Source organism: Parasteatoda tepidariorum, chromosome 10 (assembly GCF_043381705.1).
Source record: "Parasteatoda tepidariorum isolate YZ-2023 chromosome 10, CAS_Ptep_4.0, whole genome shotgun sequence".
Taxonomy (NCBI): domain Eukaryota; kingdom Metazoa; phylum Arthropoda; class Arachnida; order Araneae; family Theridiidae; genus Parasteatoda; species Parasteatoda tepidariorum.
The window spans coordinates 63,675,062-63,697,436 of NC_092213.1; the positions used below are offsets into that span (position 1 = coordinate 63,675,062).

The 22,375-nt window shown below is 28.5% G+C and overlaps 1 protein-coding gene and 2 non-coding genes across 7 annotated transcripts in view; 2 read left to right on the forward strand and 1 right to left on the reverse strand.

Annotated features, from left to right (window-relative positions):
- LOC107448763 (SLIT-ROBO Rho GTPase-activating protein 1) overlaps nt 1-22,375 on the reverse strand; it is a 217,266-nt gene that overhangs the window by 128,225 nt on the left and 66,666 nt on the right. For 2 of the 5 annotated variants that reach the window (XM_071187095.1, XM_043045562.2), the window contains exon 1: nt 550-1,070. The exons of 2 other annotated variants lie outside the window; for them this stretch is intronic. In XM_071187095.1, coding sequence (XP_071043196.1) covers nt 550-610 — 61 coding nt within the window. In that variant the 5' untranslated portion in view covers nt 611-1,070. Of the gene's footprint in view, nt 1-549; nt 1,076-22,375 lie in introns of those variants that run through there. One more of the 5 variants, XM_043045559.2, reaches the window with a different exon arrangement.
- On the forward strand, nt 5,797-5,869 carry TRNAT-UGU (transfer RNA threonine (anticodon UGU)). The gene has a single exon. It is a non-coding gene; the product is annotated as a tRNA-Thr (tRNA).
- On the forward strand, nt 6,085-6,157 carry TRNAT-UGU (transfer RNA threonine (anticodon UGU)). Its single transcript has one exon. It is a non-coding gene; the product is annotated as a tRNA-Thr (tRNA).

Consider the following 22,375-nt stretch of genomic DNA (forward strand, 5'->3'; position numbering starts at 1 on the left):
TTAAAAAATACAAATTAAGGAATGGCTAAGAATTCTGCAAATTTTACAGAAATTTAAATTCAATGAGATAAAAAGCAGTTTTTAATATAAAACGAATGTTTCCTAATAGAATATTTTTTAATTATAAAAGTTATTCTCTAAAGCTGAAAGAAATAATAAGTTTTATTTAAAAAAAAATACATAAAGAACAAATTACGTTTTAATATTTCCAGTAACAAAAAATAATATTCTTTATCAAAATTGATGTTAAGAATTTCATTGAAATGTTGTCTAAATAATAGTTTACTAACATTCAAATTATTGCAATTGATTAAGCCATAGTTACAAATTTCAATAAAAATTAGTTCAAATTCTTAAATATTTACAGCCAATTTTCAAAACTTACAATTAAAATCAAGTTAGGCATTAGTAATATGTAAATAATGAAATTAAGTATAACCAAATACACCACTAAAAATAAGTTCTAAACACAACAACCACAGTAGCTTGACAACAAAAATCTATATGCAAAATGCAATTTAAAACGATTAAAAACAAAAAATAACTTACTGTTATAAAAATGTGATCGCCGCAAGGTGCCGGCTCTTCTAAGTCTAGGTCTGCCGTTCATGTTTTTGTTTATAACTTGATGCAACCCGACAAACACTCCCAAAAGCAGACGATTCAGTAATCCACACGATTAGACATTGAAAAATTGAACACGAAAGTATAAACACTGTTAAACAAACTGAAAGCAAATCTATATTGAAGTAATCCAAAAGAAATCGCTATAATACTGAATTCACCGACAAAAACTAGTTTCCATTATCCAATTCACAACGGATCATGCTCAGGTGTCATTTATATAAACAAAGCGTTATTTAGAAGGTGAGCATTCAATATTAAACTGATTACATAATGTAGAATGTTTTGATCCAAAGATGGCAAAAATTTCATGGGATTCATAAAGTTTGTCGGTGGAATTGTGGAATTTGCAAGTGATGAAATATTGTTTCTGAACTCATATACACAAAGAAGCAGTGAACGCTAACAACGTGAACGACTACTAAACGAAAAGTTTTTTTGGATTTACCTCGCAGTGCTAGAGCTGCTACTTTTTTCCATCCGCTTTCATCTTCCTTGACTGGTTGGAAGGTCGCCAATAATTGGCGAGATGCGCGAATATACTTCCTTTTTCATTCGATTATACTGTCTGCAGGATGCAGTATAGTTATCAACTTCTGAGTTTCAAAGTCATATTAATTTTTAGGCTTTACAAGGTTATTTAACATACAAAAGTCCAAATTTTGTTTTATTGAAACAAAAATAATAAGTTTTTCATGAAATATTAACATTTAGCGTAAGGGTGAACAACCTTGTTTGAGAAAAATAAACATTTTTGACTTTATTGGGCTATAATCAATTAAGATTTTGTAATAATTGATAACACTTTTATTGTTCCTTAATGAAATTAAAACAATATCAATTTGTCTTTCAAAAAAAAGTAAAAGATACATGCAAAAATTAAAAAAATAATAATAATTTTAAAGTTTTATACTATTTTGTCTAATTTAATAAAATTATAATTACAGCAGATATTCATTTTTTTCCCTTGAAAAATTAATTACATTAACTTTCAAAGCTTAAAAATTATTTAAATCTTTTATTTTTACTTAAATCTTAAGATACATTATTTTAAACCTGTATCGTTAATTTAAAAAATAATAATAATTTCGTGTCAAAATCTTTTAAAACCTTGAATTGGTATCTCTGAATTTTCCAAATACACTGGTGATTAAATGTAATATGAAAAATTCTTTTAACACTTTATGTATTTTTTAATTTTTATTTTTATTCTTATTTTCTTAATCTTATTATTTATTTTTAATTTTAATTTTCATTACTAACCCTCGATGTATTTTTTTTCCTAATTTTTACTTGTTTTTTTAAAAGTATGTTTAGATATCATTGACCGCATGTCAAAACCGCGAATATAATAGAATATAATTTGTACTTTTAGCGTGGGTACCAATGGTATATGTTAATTTTCTAGCTAGAAGATATGGGTAGGGGTAATGCTAGGAACTAGCATAAGGTTAAACTCTTTCCTAAAATCCCTGGAAAGAATAATCTTACTTTAGAATGTATTAATATACACATAAACATTTATTTCATAAAATGGTATTTGTAAAATTAGACTTTTTATAAATTACTTTATAAGTAAATTTTCAAAAATCAATAAAATGTCTAATATTGCAGTTTTGCAGGATCATTCTAACAAAGGTTTGTAATTATTATAAGATTTGAAAACATTCAACGTATATATAAATTTTTTAATTAAAAATATCAACTCGCATCAAACACAACAAATATCAACTGCCAAAATTGAATTCTTTTCGAATATTTCCTGAACGATTAGCAAATATTACCTACCAAGCAGAAGCGGTGTGCAGTTTCCGTTGTTTTTGTCATTTTTTGCTGTAGTTGGAATTATTATTCGAGATTTATAAAACAACAATTCAGCTTTTCCGTTTCCGCAAATGAATGAACGAAATAAAAAAATATATATTTATATTTTTACATTTTCATTTGGCGTCAAAAATACACCATTTATTTTTCGGAAAGTAAGTTCTGTATAACTCATTGCGAGTAAAGCAAGCAACACAAAAAATGCAAGGAAAACGGGAGATGCACTGTTCTAGAAAAAGAATGAAAAGTAAGCACACAGACACAGTTAAACAAAAATGAAGAAGAAAAAAAATCACACAGGGGAGAAAAAGTAAAAAAGAGGTCTTCTTAAGTCTTTCACCAGCAGATAATATTTCACTTACACTGTAAAGTGTATCTGGGGTAAAAAATGTCTGTGGTTTTCTTCAATCTTAAAAAGAGAAAGAAAAAGAAAAAAATGAAATGATGTTCATTTTTCACTCAAACCCCCCGACAGTTGATGTCATCCTTAAAAAAGACCAGGCATAACAGATCGTGCAATGATTAAGAAGCTAAATTTAAATTCAATATTAATGCATTATAGAAATATGAATTACCTACTTTATTTCGTTAATTAAGACAAAAAGCAAAGTAAAACTAATATTTTCAAGCAAATATTGCACGTTTCGTTAGATAAAAATTAAAAAGGTAACTTGAGCGAAATTGGAGGGAAAGATTTAAAACCAAATGTATGGTGTCCGAAAACAAGTACCGTAAGAATATACAATCAAGTATTTTATTCAACCCTTCTATTTATTCTTAGACTTATTAGAAAAATGTAAAAAGATGGAATTTTATAACATGTAGAAAAAGAAAAAATAACTTTATTACTAGAGAGGATTTTGACAACTCTTTTGACAAAAATTACTCCTCTATTTTGATAGCATTAGGTAAAGACGATCAAATTTTGTATTCTTTTTTTTCTGCACATATATTTTTCTTTTATTAGAAAAAGCGAATAAATATGATGGTAAAAAAAGAACACAAGAAAACTTGCTACAGTAGTTTATTGACAAAAATCACTCCTCTGATGCTTGGCTGTAGAACCAGACTGACCATTTTAGGCACCGTTGGGTTAAAACGATTAAGTTTTTTCCCCAACATTTTATTTATTCAATTTTATCTTAACATTTAATTTTTAACAATTTATTCTTAATATTTTATTTTAACGCTTAATTAAATTGAAAAAAAATTCTGTTAACAAAAATTACTCCCGTGTACCCAAACTGATTAATTTTCAGCAACGAGAAATTTACGTGGGGGAGACTTAGGGCCAATTTCGTAAATAATATTGTAAGTAAAATATTATAGAATAACCTACCTGCAGCCCGCCAGTATTGATGTGCAATCAAGCACCTGAACGCAATAAAAATGTATTATTTTTTTTTAACATATTTTTATTTATTTATTTATTTTTTGAAAAATGAAAATATCAGAAAATTTAAATCACGCACTTTTTGACACGTTTAATTTGCGCTAATTCTTTTAGCGGATTTTCACTTGATTTTGCTTTGTTTGCGACTTTTTCATCACAAAAATGATTTTTTTTCCCAATAAAAATGACTGGAATTACAGTTAACATTCATAACTACTAGGTCACGCGGCCCTTCATTGGTTAATCTACTACGCAAATGGCCCCCTTCGCTCACAAAAAGGTTATGCACTCCATGAAATGATTATAACATTTTATCTTGACAAAATACGCAAGTTAAAATGCTATAAATGTTAAATACCCATGTTAAAATAAAAGCCATATCATTAAAATGCTTAAAAATATGATGAAATGTAATAAAAACTTTTCTCTAATTTTACAATAGTTATGGCACTTAAAGCTGCACTAATATAAGCCGACTTTTCCAAAACCCTCCATACCATTTTTAAACCTTATCAGGTCCTGCTGGGTTGCACTTTAACGTTTGCATTGTTATTTGTATTGTTTAATAAAAATTAATAAATATTGTTTAATAATTTAGTATCTTCTGCAAGTTTCTAAAATAAAGAATATATTTTAACAAATTTTGGTATAATTTGAATTCTTTTTTTTCGGTGGTGGGAGGTAGAGGCAGAAAATCTGATTATAGTTTGTCTACGGTTTGTCCCCCCCCCCGCCACAAAGTCTGCTGCTATGGAAACAAGAATAGCTCATTTTAGGGAGGTAGCTTCTCCTCACTTTAGGGCTAACACAATAGACTGAAGAAAAAGATCCCCTATCTCCCGCCGACTAGAGCCAAAAGCTGTCCCAAATAATGAACCCACACCCCTACTTGAAATAGTTATATCTCGTTACCACAGTCACCGCCATGTGTCCAGACGAAAGGCTAGGGGAGTTCTTACTTTAGACAAACTATATATATTTTACAACAAAACATATATTTGTTTCTATACTATTTTGGAACAATGAAGTTAAAATAATATATTAAAATATCACGTAAGAAAAAAATTTAATTCAAGAATTTAAATTAATCAATTTGAATGAAAAAAGAGGCATAGAAGAATAAAATAAATAAAGTAGGCAAGAAGAGTGAAAAATTCTACATTGTTTCGGGTCATTGGGGTCATTTCCTTTTAGAAGTCGCAATACATTAACTTCAGTTTAAATTTTTTTTTTTTATTACAAGGCCAAACTATGACACATAATCGGAGTAAAAAAATTTAATGTGGTAAAAAGTATGCAGGTCGTCTATCGTCTGAGACAATCGCAATCAAGAGAATAAAAACGAATAAAGAAATTACAAATGTTAAACCTAAATTTATCAGGAATAAAAACTAAAAAAAATTAAAAAAAAACATCGAAAATATTTATTAACGGACTTTACCTTGCTTATTACATTAATAGAACTGCCAATATAGAAATTGCTGGACTCCAAAATATTTGAAGTGATTGCAGAATTTTTTAATTTGAATAATTCAAATGTGGTGGTGGGCAAAATGATTCGAAATCAAATATTAAAAGCATTGATTTTCTGCCACTAAACTAAAGAAAAACTAAAGAAGTTGGATCGCATTTTATAAACACGTTCTAGATCTGCAAAAAAAAAAAAAAAAAAAATTATAATTTTCTACACATGTCATTAAATATATTGTAAATAATAGTTTTTAAATTAAGCAACAAAATTATAATTTCTTTGAGAAACATACACAGCATTATAAATTTTAATTGAAGCTTTTGAAATAACGGTAAAATAACAAATCAAAGTGAATATCTAGTTTTCATTGGATAATTTGTTGTTCTTTAAAATATAAATATAAATGAAAGAGATCTTTCAAAATTTAACAAAAATATCAAAATCCTATTCGAAGTTCTCTATTTATCTCCTCTAACCTCAGCGAGCCACCATAGCTCAGTGGTTAGAGCACTGGTCTTGTAAACCAGGGGTCGTGAGTTCAATCCTCACTGGTGGCTGCAGGCATTTTGAACACCCGCTTCTAAAAATTCGGTTGTGATTACTCCTTTTTTCTCCAATCAATCAAATTAAATATCTAAACATGACTTTTTATCGGATCATTTTTTGTTTCTCCCTTTAAAATATAAATAATAATGAAAGAGAATTTTCAAACTTGACAAAAATATTAAAATCCCATATGAAATTCTCTATTTATCTCCTCTAACGGCAGCGAGCCACCATAGCTCAGTGGTTAGAGCACTGGTCTTGTAAACCAGGGGTCGTGAGTTCAATCCTCACTGGTGGCTGCAGGCACTGATGGTAGACATATTAACTAACTACTAGGCTGTTTTTCGTTTCTATTTTACTATAAAAAGATTTTTTCAACTTACTAGGATAAATTTAATGAGTTGAGATTTTTCCCCCCTTCCTATTCATTTGTTTTATTTTAAAAATCTATAATACTGGTTTTTTATTTTTCTCTTCTGAGCACGGCGGTTCAGATGGTTTAAACCAGACTAACTAGATAGCTTTTATAGTTTATTTTCAAAATCAGGACCTGATCATGAGTATGGCTAAAAAGGGGACTTTTCTAGGGCTCCACATTTTAAGGGTCCAAAAATCTCATGAAAAAATTTAATTTTTAAAGTTTTTTTCTTCTTTTAGTTAAATATTTTTAAACGCAGTTTATGTAATTTAATAATAACTCTATGAAAATTCAAGCCATACCATTTCTCTGAAAATTAATTAATCATTCTTTATTTAATTTAAATCGTAAGTAACACTTTTCTTTTAAAATAACATACGTAAAGCTTTTTTTTTTTTTAAATGAATAGGCTTTAAGCTTATTCAAGACTGATGAAGGAACTTCTATTCATAATAGACACAACACAAATTTAATTAATTAAATAAATAATATGAAATTTTTTTTTTATTATTTATATTAATCATTCCTTGAGCTCTTCTGCAATAAATGAATAGTTTATGACCTTCATTTTTTATAATTTTAATAAAGATAAAACATAAAAAAGATATTATTTAATTTTTATTAAGAGTACATGTTTCTTTCTTCTTCTTTTTTTCTTTCTTTTCTTTTTTTTCTTGTTAAGATTTGAAAATAGTCAGTGTACATCTGTATAAGAAATATTACAGTTTATAGAATATGTCTTATTGATGAGCGGCCGGCACAAAAATTAATTTTGCATTTTTTGTCCTTTAACTTTTCTTTTTAATACTTATTAAAATCTTATACTATAGATTAGGTCGTTTTCGAAGTTTATACTTCTAATAATACGATTTATCAAAAACTTGAGTACAGGTAGTATAATGTATTATATATTTTGTATAGTAGAATTGTATAGTTGAATCTTTTAATATATAGACATTAAAAAAAGGAGTGAATCTAAAAATCTATTACTATGATATGCATATGATGCATATCATGCATTCCGCAATTTTCTGTTGTGACCCAGCGGTCATCGAGTTTACAGCTTCACAATTTCATGACCAACAATACGTTCGCAATGTGGTCAGCATCGGCACCGACCGCGTTTATTTTTCGGACAGCCCATTTATTTGAAGCTGGGTGGGGGTCAAGCTACCAGAGGGGTAATCGAATATTGGTATTTTCAAATCTAAAACGTTAAAAAAATCTGATATGTTTTATGAAATTTGTTGTTATTAATATTATTATGGGGTTTAACGTAGATCCACCTTCTTGCAGAGCGCACCCTGACAACAACGTTTAGCAGCAAAAAATCTACAATTTAAGCAGAAGGTTTTTCTACCCTTCGTCCATGAAACTTAACCACTTCCTTCTCGCTCCCGTGAAAATGACGGGGTGAAGTTTCGCCCTCTATTTCTCGCTCCCGTGATATTTCCGGGCTGGAGGATTCAGTAGTAACGCGCCAATAAGAATAAAACTAATTATTTCATTTGCCCGGAAAACATTTTATTTCTCATTTTACACTCCAGATGGCAGTACGAGGATATTTTTAAGGTAATTGCAGATAGTTAGTTTATTTTAAACTAGATGTCAGCACTAATCAAATAGCACTAATAAAAAAAATGGGCACTTTTATGACCGTTTTCCTGAAAATTAACCGATCGTTAAGGGGCTAAGGGCCTTAAAAAAGGGTTACACTGTTACAAAACAGTACTGAATAAAATAAATATATATTTACAATACTACCAATGCTTGCATATTACGCACAGTGTGAAAATAAAAACGGACCACCCAGATTAACTTTTGATCTGATAATCGGATCATCGCGTTCTAAGGACTCAATCTTAGTGGTTCGAGGGGGTGACCTCAAATATGTAAATTAATTAGCACAGACGATATCATAACTTCCTTTGAATAAACATACCATTTATTCGAAGGATTCGGATTTCTAACCCCCATAACATAAGGGTAGTCGCAATCTGGGAAATATTGCCCAAATAGTTAGGTTAGGAAAGCGGTCCAAATTTTCAACTCCGTAATGTTAATTTTACCTTTTGTTTATTTCATTATATCGCGAGAACTTTTTAAGCTAATTGAAAAATATTTGCACACGATTATAAAATTCGGTTATCAAAAATAATTACATAAAAAAAAATACTTTTTTAGTAAATATTTATTATTTTATTTAATAACAGTCGAAAAATTTTTATTTGTAAGGTATAAAATTTTTTACACCATTTTAAATCATGCATGGCAAAATACAAAATTTGAGCGAAATCGGTCGAATAGATCCTGAAAAATCGAATTTTAAAAATACAAACATGCATGAGCATCACAGGACATTTCGTTATAAATTGCGAAAATTTCGTTATAAATTTCGAAAATTTACGTTATAAATCGCGACGTTGCAAAATATTAGAAAATAGGGTTATCGTCATGGTGAACGTAAAACAAACTCTATGCAAAATCTCTCTAGTATCATTACTTCCAAACTAATTAAAATTATTTTAATAACTATTTCGTTAAGACCGTAACACTATTAAGGGGTGCTAGACTTCCGGGTTCGCTTCCATACTATAATTTAAACTATGATTCTATTTAATCTTGTAACATCGTTCTCCCCTGACAACCCGTTTTGTCCCTCATTCAAACAAGCATCACATTCAGTTGCCTTACAATAATATTAAATAATAAAAAAATTATAATAAATAAAAAAAAATACCTGCCCGGTTTCTTTTCAGTATTTGATAGATGATCCTAGTTCATTGATAATTTCTGTAAATGGTTATAAGATCTCTTTTTGTTACTATTTAAAAGCATTCTTATATCACAATAAGAATTTTTTTTCCTCTAATAAAAATGAACTGCATTACAATACTTCTAAAGCTTGTCAGGGTTTTTTTTTTTTCTTTTGAAAAAGGTAACCAATGACTCTACTTAAATGAACCGTTATAAAAAAAATATTTAAATTTTTTTTTTTTTTTTTTATCTTTAGAAATCCAATGAAATTCTTAAACATTAAACACTAGAGATGAAGAAATATTATTAATTTTTAAAAAAATTCTTTTGAAAAAAGGGTAAAAGAAAGTTGAAAGTTTGAAAATGAAAATAACATCAACAAGGCCTAATTGTACTTATCACGCACTGCAAAAAAGTCCATACTTCAAAAGTGCTTGAAACTGATTTGTTTCAAAAATATTATTGTTGTTGTTGTTGTGGAATGCACCATTTTTATTATTATCAGCGTCAAATACACCAAAAATTGTTTAGGGGACGCAAAAAAAATATTACAAAGCGTCCTTAGGGACGCGTAGTTCTCCATTGCTGTTTTTGATTGATCCATGTATTTGATAAGTACTAATTAAAAACTTAGATTTCAAAGGTAACTCTTTCCTTATTTTGAAATCATTTGTTTTGTCTATTATTACGGCCGGGATAGCCTTGTTGGTAGGACGTTGGACTCGTGTAAGTGAGAACGAAAGTTCGAATCCCGCCGGCCGAAGAATCCCCCTGTATTAAATGGTGACTGGTGCAGGTGAAATCTGTCGGGGTCACTAAGTCCTGCAAGTTCCCATAACAAATCAATACTTCGGCCGTGTTTGCCTGGTTGGTAGAGCACTGGGCCCATGTCCAAGAGTTCGTGGGTTCGATCTCCGGCGGCCGAAGACTCCCCGTGTAGTAAATAGTGACTGATGCACGTTAAATCTATCGAGTCGCAAAGTCCTCCATGTTCTCATACCAAATCAAAAACTCTGGGGGTATATGATCCAGGAGATTCCTTGTCTTCTGGATTGGTTCAAAATTACAAGGCTGAGGAGTTAAACATTGGTAGTCGTTATCTCAAATTTGGGTCGGTTGTTCAACGACGGTAATAAATTAAAATTTAAACTTCCTAACGGTACAGGGAAAGATGAATACGCAGATTATAACAATTCAATATCACATCTCTTATCGCTTTTTAACATTATTTGAAGCGCAAATTTATATAATTATTCAAATTTACAAAATTTCGCATAAAATTTTTTAATTTTTGAAAAGTAAATCAATTAATATGTTTTAATTGATTTATATTATTTTAAATAGAAATCAACTTTAAGTAAAAAAGAATCCGAAAATTTGGAACTCCCGAGTCTTAATATCGGTAGTTTCCAAAGGTTGCAGAATCAGTAATTATAAATGCTTCCGATTTTCGGCCGTTAGAATTTTATGCTAATACCAAAGGATAGAAATGTTTAGAAATATTATTTAGTTACTTAGTTTAACGGACGATTCAGAACTTTTATTTTAAGAACAAGCCGTTGCAGCAGCATGTCATTTTGCATAATTGATGTAAAGGAAATCGAACAATTCAACGGTCATGATTCCATTAGAACAATTAATTGAATCCATTGTTATAAGATATAATTCCTTAATTTATTCTTTACTTTTCAATACATAAAAAGTAAAACTGTCATGATTTATCTGGACATCACTCGAACATTGAACTCTATAAAAGGAGAGAGAAAAAAAATATTCCTTTGTTATAAGGTCTTTATAACAACAGCTTTTATAAGTGTAAATACCCGAGACTATGACGTCACATAGCGACGCATGCGCATATCACAGGAAGAATACAGTTCCGTGTTTATTTATTCATTCACCTGTGGGAATAGAGACGCTTCATTACAGACTTAATGGGATAAACGAGGAATAAAACAACTCTCTACACTAATTTGCTTCAATATTCATTTGACCAATGAGGTGATTAGGTAAGGAAAAGGGTGTGGTCTATTTGTACAATTGATTAAATATGTCAAAATAATTCATATCAGGAGGATAAGCACATCCGGTAGGTAATTGGTAAGGTGATTTGGAAGTTGAAATATGCATCATCGATTTTATTTAAAAAACATTAATGTACCCTAAAACAATTGACTCAACACAGAAAACGAGAAAAGCTTACTACAATTTAAGTAGATAATTATAGGCAAAGCGATCAGACAATTCTGGGGGGGGGGGGGAANGGGGGGGGGGGGGATAGCGAGCAGAAAATTTCTGCTATTTTGAAGAAAAAGTCGCCAAAGAAAATAAAAAAGCCACAGTGAAAGTGTCTTACACTTGAAGAAAAACGATGATTTTAAACTACTTGTATATATATTATTTTGCCGTGAAGAAGTATTTGGGCTTCAAAACGGACAAATAACTTAAATATTTTAAAAGTTATTAAGCTTTTTTAAAAGTATCGCCAATTTGGCGACATTTTTCCTCCTAGATCAGTGCTTCCCAAACTTACATGAAATTTTTTGTAACGATGTGTACCACTAATAAAGAAAAATGAATGTATTTTTTACTATAAAAAATTGAACAAACGTTAAAAATCACAATTGGCTGCTGGCACCACTAATTATTAAATGTTAACTTTGCAAAAAATAGCTAATAGAAAAACACGTAATCTTAAATTTTCATGGTAAACACTGTTCTTAAATAAAAAAATTTGAAATTTTCGTCTGTTGCAAGATATTTCGCATAAGCTCACCCCCGCTTAAATGTTCCCGTACCCCTAAGGGTACGCGCACCACACTTTGGAAAACACTCTCCTAAATGAAAATTATCAAAACCATTGCCTTATTCTCGGTTTTTGCGAATTTTTACGATCTTAGAATAATGCAGTAATGATGTAAGTTTCAATTTGTTGGAATAGATTTGTTGGGAGGATTTTAATTTGTTGGAATAGAGGCTATGGAGGCAGGGGACGAAGCCCAATAAATTTAAAATAAAGTATAAGATCAAGGGTAATAAACGGGACTTGTAGATGAAATGCACAGAATGAGCAGTTAGTGGATTGGCGAGCAGCAGATGGAACACCCTAGTATATGAAGAACAAAAAAAATTCTTCCTTTACAATGCATAAAATATTAAAAAATTAAAGCAACACAAAGTAATAAAAAATGCAGAAATGTTTTAAAAATTTCTTTAAACAGAAAACCTGCAGGTTAACTATTTCTAAAGACGCCTGTAATTTAACTTTCTCTCCGTACAATAGGCACGTCGTACGGAGTTAAATTGAGAAAAGGAAAATGCAGAAATTGATTTGTGCACGCCTTTTTTCAACACAATAACTAAATTAGAATATCCTTGACTTTCAACCGTTCTCGAAGAATTTATTCGAAAGATTTATTTCGTAGACAACCCTAATTCTACTCAAGTACTTAACAAGGCAGAGCGAATATTCACGAACATAACAATTACATTCTGGAATAATAATGAAATTTTTGTTACTTATTACATTGTTCGAAGTAAGTTCAAAGAGAAAAAAAATATTATTTAAGAGCATTGATGGATAGATAGAAATGTAAATGGTTTAATGGCAACAAATTAAAATACACTACAATGGCAAAAGTTAAAGCCGAATGCATGAGTTTAAAAATGTGAAATTTTCTATTCATACTCAAGTATTTTAAATTTTACGAAAATACCTACATGTAGGTGCCTTCTATATGCTCAATTCAATATTATACTCAATTCAACTTTCATTGCCTTTAACTAAAATATTGTTGTCCATTAGAGCAGTGGTTCCAAAATGGTGTTCCACGGAACCCTAGGGAATTAAACGGGTACCGCGACTTGGGACTTTTTATTAAAAAAAAAAAAATTCTTAACATTTTTGCATCTTGTGAATATATTTGGATGGAATCTACAATCCATTATTTACATAATATTTGAGTTGCATTTACGATATTATTTAAAATAAAATGCGAATAAAAAAAAAACAGAATTTTTCTTTTGGTGAAAAAAATATATTTTTTTAAATTAATAATGTATTGAATAAACATGCATTAAAGAAACATGCATTTATAAAATATATAATTAGTATATAATTAGATAATAGACTAATACATAATTAGTTATTAGACAGAGAGCAGCTATAAAAGTGGTCACGAAAAGTTGTGTTCTTCATTATATGTTAGGAAAAATCTTGTAAAGTAATTCCGTAATATGTTTAAAAATAAAGCAGTCGTTTTTAGTTTAATACGTTCACAAATTGTTTTTAAATACTGTTATTATAAAATCGGGGTTCCGTCAAAAGGATGCTGATCATTTAGGGTTCCATAGTCGAAAAAAACTTGGAACCGTTGCATTAGAGGTTAAGTTTGACTATAAGTATATTTTCACATATTGTAATCACTCTATTCGTATACTTTAACCCCTATATTCATATGTTGTAATCACTATATTCGTATATTGTAATCACTATATTCATATGTTGCAATTGATACTGAAAGGTTCATGGCTAAATACTTATCTTTCATGTTCATTTAAAAAATCGATATCGTATTATACTAATAGGCGGAATATACTCTTATAATAGCGTACTTAGCCGAGTAATTGTATAAGGACTAATAGATGTATGAAAAAGCAACATTACAAAGGAATTTTTCTGTCATTACTTTTAATATTACTAACATCGTTACTGATGTAACATAACAGTGGAATGTTTTTCGTGTAAAACATAATCTCAGACCTCCAACATGATTCATTGAGTCAAAAATGCATATAATTACTATACATCAATATACTCTCTCTGATAAAAAAAAAATCCATAAAATTATAAATTATCTCTAAAAATAATAAAAGATTTTCGACGAAACTAATTTTAATATTTATTAATAATCAATTTAGAGTTAAAGAAACTTTCTATACCGAATTTCTGAAAAAGAAAACAATGAGATAGTCTGGAAAAAAAAAATATAAAAATTACAAATAGCTACATACTTTTCTCCAGAATTAACAGAATTTGTCAAACATTTCTTACCTAAAAAAGAAATCAAATAAAATATCAATTGCATTGCCAATTACAAACATTTCACACATAATTACATATTAAGTTTCAGAAGAAAATTAAATTTAAAAAAAAAAATTTAAAAAATGAACAGATTAAGTTAAAGAAACCTCGATTTTTGAGGTATATAGGTTTTGTCGAAATTCCGTTTCGTTTTTCTTGTTACTTTCAGAGCAAGCTCAATCTGTTTTCAATCTACAGATGCATTTTAAAAAAAATTACAAATGTTTTAGGAAAAACGATCTTATCAAAAGGTATCTTCAAAATCATTTTAATTTTTAAGCATATTTAATTGTTATAATAATAATTATCATTTTTTCTCAAGCTAGTTGTGATATTTATCGTTCAGTTATTTTTTAGTCATTTAATAATATAGTTTAATTTTTATTTATTAAAAAAAATCAATTCAATTATCAATTATTTCTTAAATAAATGTTACCTTGCTTTCATTTATAACTGTTGTAAAAAATAAAATTTTAAAACATTGACATACAATTTATTTTCAAAATTACATGAAAAAATTATTAGTTTTTTCTTCTTTTTTTTTAAATAATATTTTAAAAAAAAAAAATTTTTTTTTTTAAAGACAATAGCTAAAGGAAGCAAATAACTCGCAAAAATCTGTAAAAAAAATAATAATGGTTAATAAAGGTTGTCGATTAATTTTCTGTATTTTTTCACCCTATTTTTAGTATGCCTTTTAATTTAAAATAGCCAGACAACGTTATCGTTATAATTTATTATGTTATAACGTTGTATATTAATTTTATTACAATAAATAACAGTATTTAGTGATGTAACATTATAACTTGATAAAAATGTATTAAATCAATAAAAATTACGATTTATTAAAACTAAAGTTAACAAAACAACTTTTGGAAAATGACTTTTGATTAAAGTCATCGCATATTTTCAATCTATCAGCATTTAACAAATCGATAATCAGACTGACTAAATTCACAGCACAATAAAAGAAAAAGAAGAAGAAAAACACTGAGTATTTATCACAATCGGAATTTAAAAAATGTGTTTCACTTAATTGATGAAACTAGAGAACGTTAAATATGTAATCAAATCCATGGAAACCCGCCTAAATTCCGCAACCTTGAACCCCCGCTTCAAGGTCAGCCATCATGGAACAGACAGGAAATATTAGATGATAATCTCATTATGTCTAATAATCCATCGGAGCTCAAAGCTCACAATTCGTATAAAATTTCTTTTCCTGACATAAAACGCTTTACGGCTGTTTGGTATTGTTTTTATGCAAGCTAAAGTAAATAAAAGAACTATTTTAAGGTTAAAAAGGTCGCCAATTAGAAGAAAGCATTACTGAGGAACAAAAGTCTCTCGTCGCCAGATGGCACCACCATGAAATATTTATGGTTCTTTATGTTTTTTTTTCCCGCTTAATTTTATTTCATTTCCTCGTTGAATAAACAAACCAGTCAGCTGAATTTTTATTTTGCTAATTAGGATTCGATAAAAAAGAAGAACAACTTACAATGTAGCTGTTGATAAAAGATAGAAAGAAGTTGGATTGAAAGAGAAATAAAATGTGTTGACACAACATTAACCGAAAAAATTATGGCAGTGAAAGATGCTAAGCATCCTCTTAGAGAATTATTAACTCTATCCTAAATTAAACACATCTACCGATTTTTTATTTAATATTAAGCTTCTTACAAAAAATTTATTATTTTTTTAAAATTTTCGAAACAGCTTTTTTCTATTTTTGGTTAATTAAGTAAATATAATTAACTAACAATCAAAATAATTGGTGTACAAAAATTATTATTTTTTTTTTTTAAAAAAATGCTTATTAATATTTTTAAATTTTTTTTAGATATTTCCACATTAACAAACAGCATTAAAAGTATAAATTAAAGGTTGCGAGAGATACTAAGCATACGCTAATAATATTTTTAGTTTATTTTAAAATTAGACATAGAATAGAGTTATCAGTTTATTATTAGCCTGTTTCAGTAATGTATAATTATTTTTTTATCAAGTGAACGAATTTATTTTGTTCTTAAATAAAGTATAATGAACAAAACACAACAAAAAATAGTCCTACATAAACTAAAATCCTTCATAAAATAAACATGCTTATCTATAATAAAAAAAAAAAAAAAAAAAAAAAAAAAAAAAAAAAAAAAAAAANAAAAAAAAAAAAAGACGTCTATGTGAAGTCTATTAAAAAATAAATAAATAATAAAAAACGCGAAAAACGAGTTAATTACGAAACACATTTGCGTTATTGTTAAAATACATGAGTTATATTTTAAATTATATTAATATATACATTATTTTAAATAACGTAGACTATATTAGGCAAACGGGTACAAACATATTTAAATTTAAAAAGTTTGAAAACATCTCTTTCCCGCACTAATATCGTAAAAAATGGATTTTAGTGAAATGAGCTATAAATTTAACGCAGTATAGCAAGTAACATATCAAAAAGTAAGTTAAATATTGCATTTTGGATAAATTCAAATAAATAAATAGATATTTAATCTATTTCTTTTTTATTTTTGATCCAAAACACATAACATCTTTTATTTATTTTCATTTATTAATTTATTTATTTTTTGTGGGAGGAATTTAAACGTTTTTCCAGTCTAGTTGAAAATATTTTAATCACATGAGAATGACGTATTGTCTCCAGAATAATATAAGACCACATTTAAAAAAAAAGCGAATAATTTTTTATTATTGAATAGTTATTTCGAATTAACTCAGTTTTTATTTATACTTCCGTAAGTTGTTTAAAAAAATTAAAAAAATTATCATTCTGAATTTATTCTAACATTAAATGCATCAGAAATTGTAAAATCATTATAGTGCTGCCATCTATATTAGAAATAATCAAACCAAAGCATAAAAACTGAAATGAAGAATTTGGCAGTGATATGTGTTTGTTTTACCCAGCATTTTAAAAACCATATAATCCTTTTAAAATAACTAAAGTAATGAAATAAAAAACAATAGCTTGAGAAGTTTCATGAGATTTACTTTTTCATTTAAAATAGATATTAGTATGGTAATCGAAATATATTTTTTGGGTAGGTATAACAATAATTTTAGGAACATTTACCATGATACCTTTCTGAAACAGAATGAAGCTCAGTACAAAAGTTGTATTTAAATAACGCAAATGTATTATTTACATATATATAAACAATTCAAAAATAATGCAAAATATGTATTTCTCTGAAATTATTTCTGATTTTTTTTAAGTTAATATTTCTCCTTTCTAATATTTTAATTTTTTTCATGCTTTTTCTTTTTCAAATAATTTATACAAATTAAAACATTATAATTTTAACCGTCTCTTCAAAAACAGAATAAAGCAGAAACAGTAACAACAAAATAATTTTTAATAATGGTATAAACATTTATAAAAAAGAGCAAGTGTTTTATACACAAATTAAGACTAAGATTTCCGTTCAGCATAATGAATATCCCGTTATTTAATTGTTAATTTAGAAATGATCTTTATAATCAGAGAAATGGTTAACACAAAGGAAAACTATAAATAATATGCCATAATGGAAAACTATATTTATCTAAAAATAAAAAAAGCAGAAGCAATCAAAGCAAACAGCTATTTCCATGCTTTTAACATATGTGATGAAATTTTTTTATTTGTTTTAGATTGCATAAGTGTTTTTGTGGCATTATTCGACAACAGTATTGAGGATGGCATTTATAGCATTGAAACAGCTGCATGCTTTTAACTATTCATTTATTTGTGCTTTTGCGATGCTTTCGTTTTCACTTTCAAAAGTTGTATAGTCAAAAGTTTTCTTAAATAACAAAAGATTTCTTTGAACAAACTAAGAGATTAATAAAAATACCAATAAAATAAAATGATAAGATAATAAAAGTTAATTTATGTTGGTTTCCAAATAAATTTGCCTCATATTATACACGATTATCCCTATAATATAATTTTAGGAAACAAATAATAGTTTGCAAAACTTGTCAGGAATGAAAATGGTTTTCGCACCTTAACAGCGCAAAGAATATAAGTAATTCATATAATTCATAAATAAATAATTCATGTTGGTTAAAATAAAAAATGTTACACTTTTATTTAATTCTGGATATTATCATCATTTGTTACTGTTTTTTAAAACTTCTCACTTAAGTTCTTACTTCTTTTGAACAATTGACAAGTCACAAATTGTGTAAATATAACATTATTATTAGTGTTGCCCTAATGGAAATTATTTTTAAAATCATAAAACCAGAATTAATGGTTTTTTTTTTATTTATACTTTTTATTCATACTTTTTATTCATATTTTTTATATTAGAGGATAGATAGAAAGAAAAATAGGTATAATTCGACATTAAAATTAACTATAAAATTAAACCGTTTTTATACGCATCATGATTGTTCGATAAAAAAAAACTACAAGAAAACAACTATACATATTACATATGTTTGTTTACTCGATGACTGCTATGGGAGTTAGCGTAGGGCTATATTTTAAAGAAAATTCGTGCTGTAGCGTAGGCAGCATCAAAAACTTAGATGAACCGCTAATAGGTTCGCAGGTCATGGTAATTTCCCACAATATTTCACAAGCCAAAAATTTAGGTTATTTTGGCAAATAAATAGCAAGTTTAGACAATTGCTCAATTTATGTAATGGCGTTAGCACTTGAAGATATAGCAAATGAACTGTCATTTAACAAAAACTATTCCTTTCATTGTTGCCAAAAGCGAGCTATCTTTTAACAAGAACTAAAAGTGTTCGATAATCTCCTTTTACCGTATCACATTTGTTAAGGGATACAATATAGGGTTATTATAAATTTCGTTATAAAATGACGAAAAGAAAGTGTTCAAAACGATAGCTTTAGACGCTATACGCTACTACGTCAATATGATTTGTGAAATTAAATAGATTTCAAATAGCTTCTTTAAACTAACATTGAAATTCGAAAATCCACAAGGTGATTTAAATATAGTACATAGCGATACAAGTTCACGCAATTTTCGAATCGCACATTACAATTCACATTTTGCCGAAATTAAATATTAACAGTTTACTACTGGATGAAGGTCATGATGGTTTTCCACAAACTTTAACAGTCTTCAACAAATTGTATCAAAAATTTTGATCTGCAGCAAAAACAAGGATTGCAAGAAAAAGCTAAGAAATTATATTTTTTGTAAAGGCTTATGCGTGTTTTAATTCAATCTTGAAAAACATAATCATAGCATTGTAACCTTTCTGATTTGTAGGAATAATGATTAACCAGTTAACCTTATTGTGTCAATCATAAGAAACCGCAAACGCAACGTTTACCGGAAGCTTGCTTGCTATCTGGGGCTAGCGAATTGCCATTTTTTTTTCGTAATTTTCATGAGATCAAAAATTCTTGCTTGGATTAAATTACATGTTTAAAAACACATTAGAAATAATCTACAGCTACATGTAAAGTTAATTCATCAATAAAAATAACACAAATAGGTGACAAAATTTAGTTAAACATACTGACTTTAAAGAAATCTACTTAAAAATATTTGGGGAGGCAAAATATATTTAATGTATATGTTACCGTTAAAGTATGAAATCCGTTATTTTATAGAATACCTAGTTATTCCACGAAATAACTGATCGTGTCCGTTAAAGTGTATAACTCTCTTGTATTTTATGATTTAACTAGTTATTTCATAGAATAACGATCTGCAGCCCGTTAAAGTGTAAAATACCAGTCGGTTGTACAGCTCAAAGTTTAGGTACTGGTCAGGGATTTAAAAAATGTTCGTGTAAAACCCAGTGTGTCAACAAAAATTTTTTTTGCTTTAGAAATAATGTTCTTTGTAATTCCAAGTGTCATTTNTTTTCATTGTGTGCCATCAAATTTCGAAATCGTTAAAAGTGTGCCGCAACAAAAAAAAGGTTGAGAATCACTGTCTTAGGACCTCCAACCATAAACCCTGGCATCATTAATGTGTAGCTGGATAAAGCTCTTTATGGTCTTCCAGACATTTGAAGAAAAAAAATCGATCAGCTGTTCCAGTTCTTCATACCTGCTGTTTTTCTAATTACGATAGATCACTTTTTTCGTGGTTGCTTTTTCGGTCGTTTGATGTCACGAGTATGTCAGTTCAAAAGTACAATATGGCATGCATGTCAGTTCATCGTAAAAGTTCTATAGCATTGTAAGGTTGATTTTAATGAAGCAGCAACCCTTATCACAAAACCCTAACAAGGTTTATAAATGATTAACAAAAAAACCATGCCAGCTTCAAACAATGCTAAATTTAACTATGCTGCAATGAGTTTGTGCATAGTTAAATTTAGCTGCAATGAGCTGCAATGGTTTACGTGCAATGAGGCATAACCGGTTTTTTTTAAATCGAGATTGGAATCTAAAATCACTACACATCATCATCAAAAAAACGTTGCGCAGGAAAAAAGTGTTCAAAAACAAGGGTTGCAAGAAAAAGCTAAGAAATTATATTTTTTGTAAAGGCTTATGCGTGTTTTAATTCATTCTTGAAAAAGATAATCATAGCATTGTAACCTTTCTGCTTTGTAGGAATAATGATTAACCAGTTAACCTTATTGTGTCAATCATAAGAAACCGCAAACGCAACGTTTACCGGAAGCTTGCTTGCTATCTGGGGCTAGCGCATTGCCATTTTTTTTTTCGTAATTTTCATGAGATCAAAAATTTTTGCTTGGATTAAATTACATGTTTAAAAACACATTAGAAAAAATCCACAGCTACATTTGAAGTTAATTCATCAATAAAAATAACACAAATAGGTGACAATATTTGGGGAGGCAAAATATATTTAATGTATATGTTACCGTTAAAGTATGAAATCCGTAATTTTATAGAATACCTAGTTATTCCATGAAATAACTGATCGTGTCCGTTAAAGTGTAGAACTCTCTTGCATTTTATGATTTAACTAGTTATTTCATAGAATAACGATCTGCAGCCCGTTAAAGTGTAAAATACCGGTCGGTTGTACAGCTCAAAGTTTAGGTACTGGTCAGGGATTTAAAAAATGTTCGTGTAAAACCCAGTGTGTCAACAAAAAATGTTTTTGCTTTAGAAATAATGTTCTTTGTAATTCCAAGTGTCATTTTAGTAATCCTAGTTGTAACAAATGATTTTCTGGTACGTTTCCAGAAATACCATTTATACGCTGCATAAATTAGATAGATTGCTTCTTTTTCATTTTAATTGTCTATCATTAGTTTCTTTATAGAAAACCTAGTTATTTCATTTTAGATCAATAGTTTATTTTACACTTTAACTGTCTCTCATTAGTTAATTTATAGAATACCTAGTTATTTCATAGAATAACTAGTTAAAGTGTCAAATTAATAACATATTACACACTTTAACGGACACGATCAGTTATTTCATGGAATAACTAGGTATTCTATGAAATAACTGCATTATATACTTTAACTGTAACATATACATAATAATTTTGAAATATGCTAATTGTTACAGAATTCTCCTTAGAAATGTATCTTTCCATCACAAATTGATGGATTCTGAAGGATCAAAATTTTAAATGGAGATATTGGATGTTTTAATGAAAATTCAGTTTTACACAGTCTTCCACATTGATGTACTTTTATCATTAAACGATTTTCAGAAAAAACAATGGGTAAAAGTGACGGTTGTTTACTTTTTTATTGATTCATCACGGCGGTGAATAGCAAGTGGTTATTTTCAGGTCTACTCTTTAATGTGATGCTATTTTTGCCAATATAACTCCAACTGATTTATATTCTAATGTTGATTTCATGCGCGATATAGTTATTTTCATTTTTAATTCTTGTCGTACATTGACATTGTAAGCACAAATGCAGTAAAAACTCACAATTCTACGACTTTTTAAGCAATCCAATACAAAACTCGGTATACTTTAAGAGCATATGTTTCTGCTTTATGATCGGAACCCACAGAAATATCGCACCATTTATTACAAGCAGTAGACAGGGGAAAAAATACAGACGTATCCCACAACTCAGCATCTTTTTCTGACGTAAATGGTAGAATAAAACGCATAAAATGGGGAAAAAGCAATATTTTTCCCTTTTTCCCCTTATTTATTTTATTTTTACCTAGGGAAGGAAAGAAAAACGATCAGATGTAATACATTTTTATCTCTTCAAGCAACAGACAAAGAGCGGCTAGCAACCAAAAATATGCTCGCACAACGCGGAAGGAGAATTGATGGACTAGGATCAAAAAGTACTCCTCCTGTT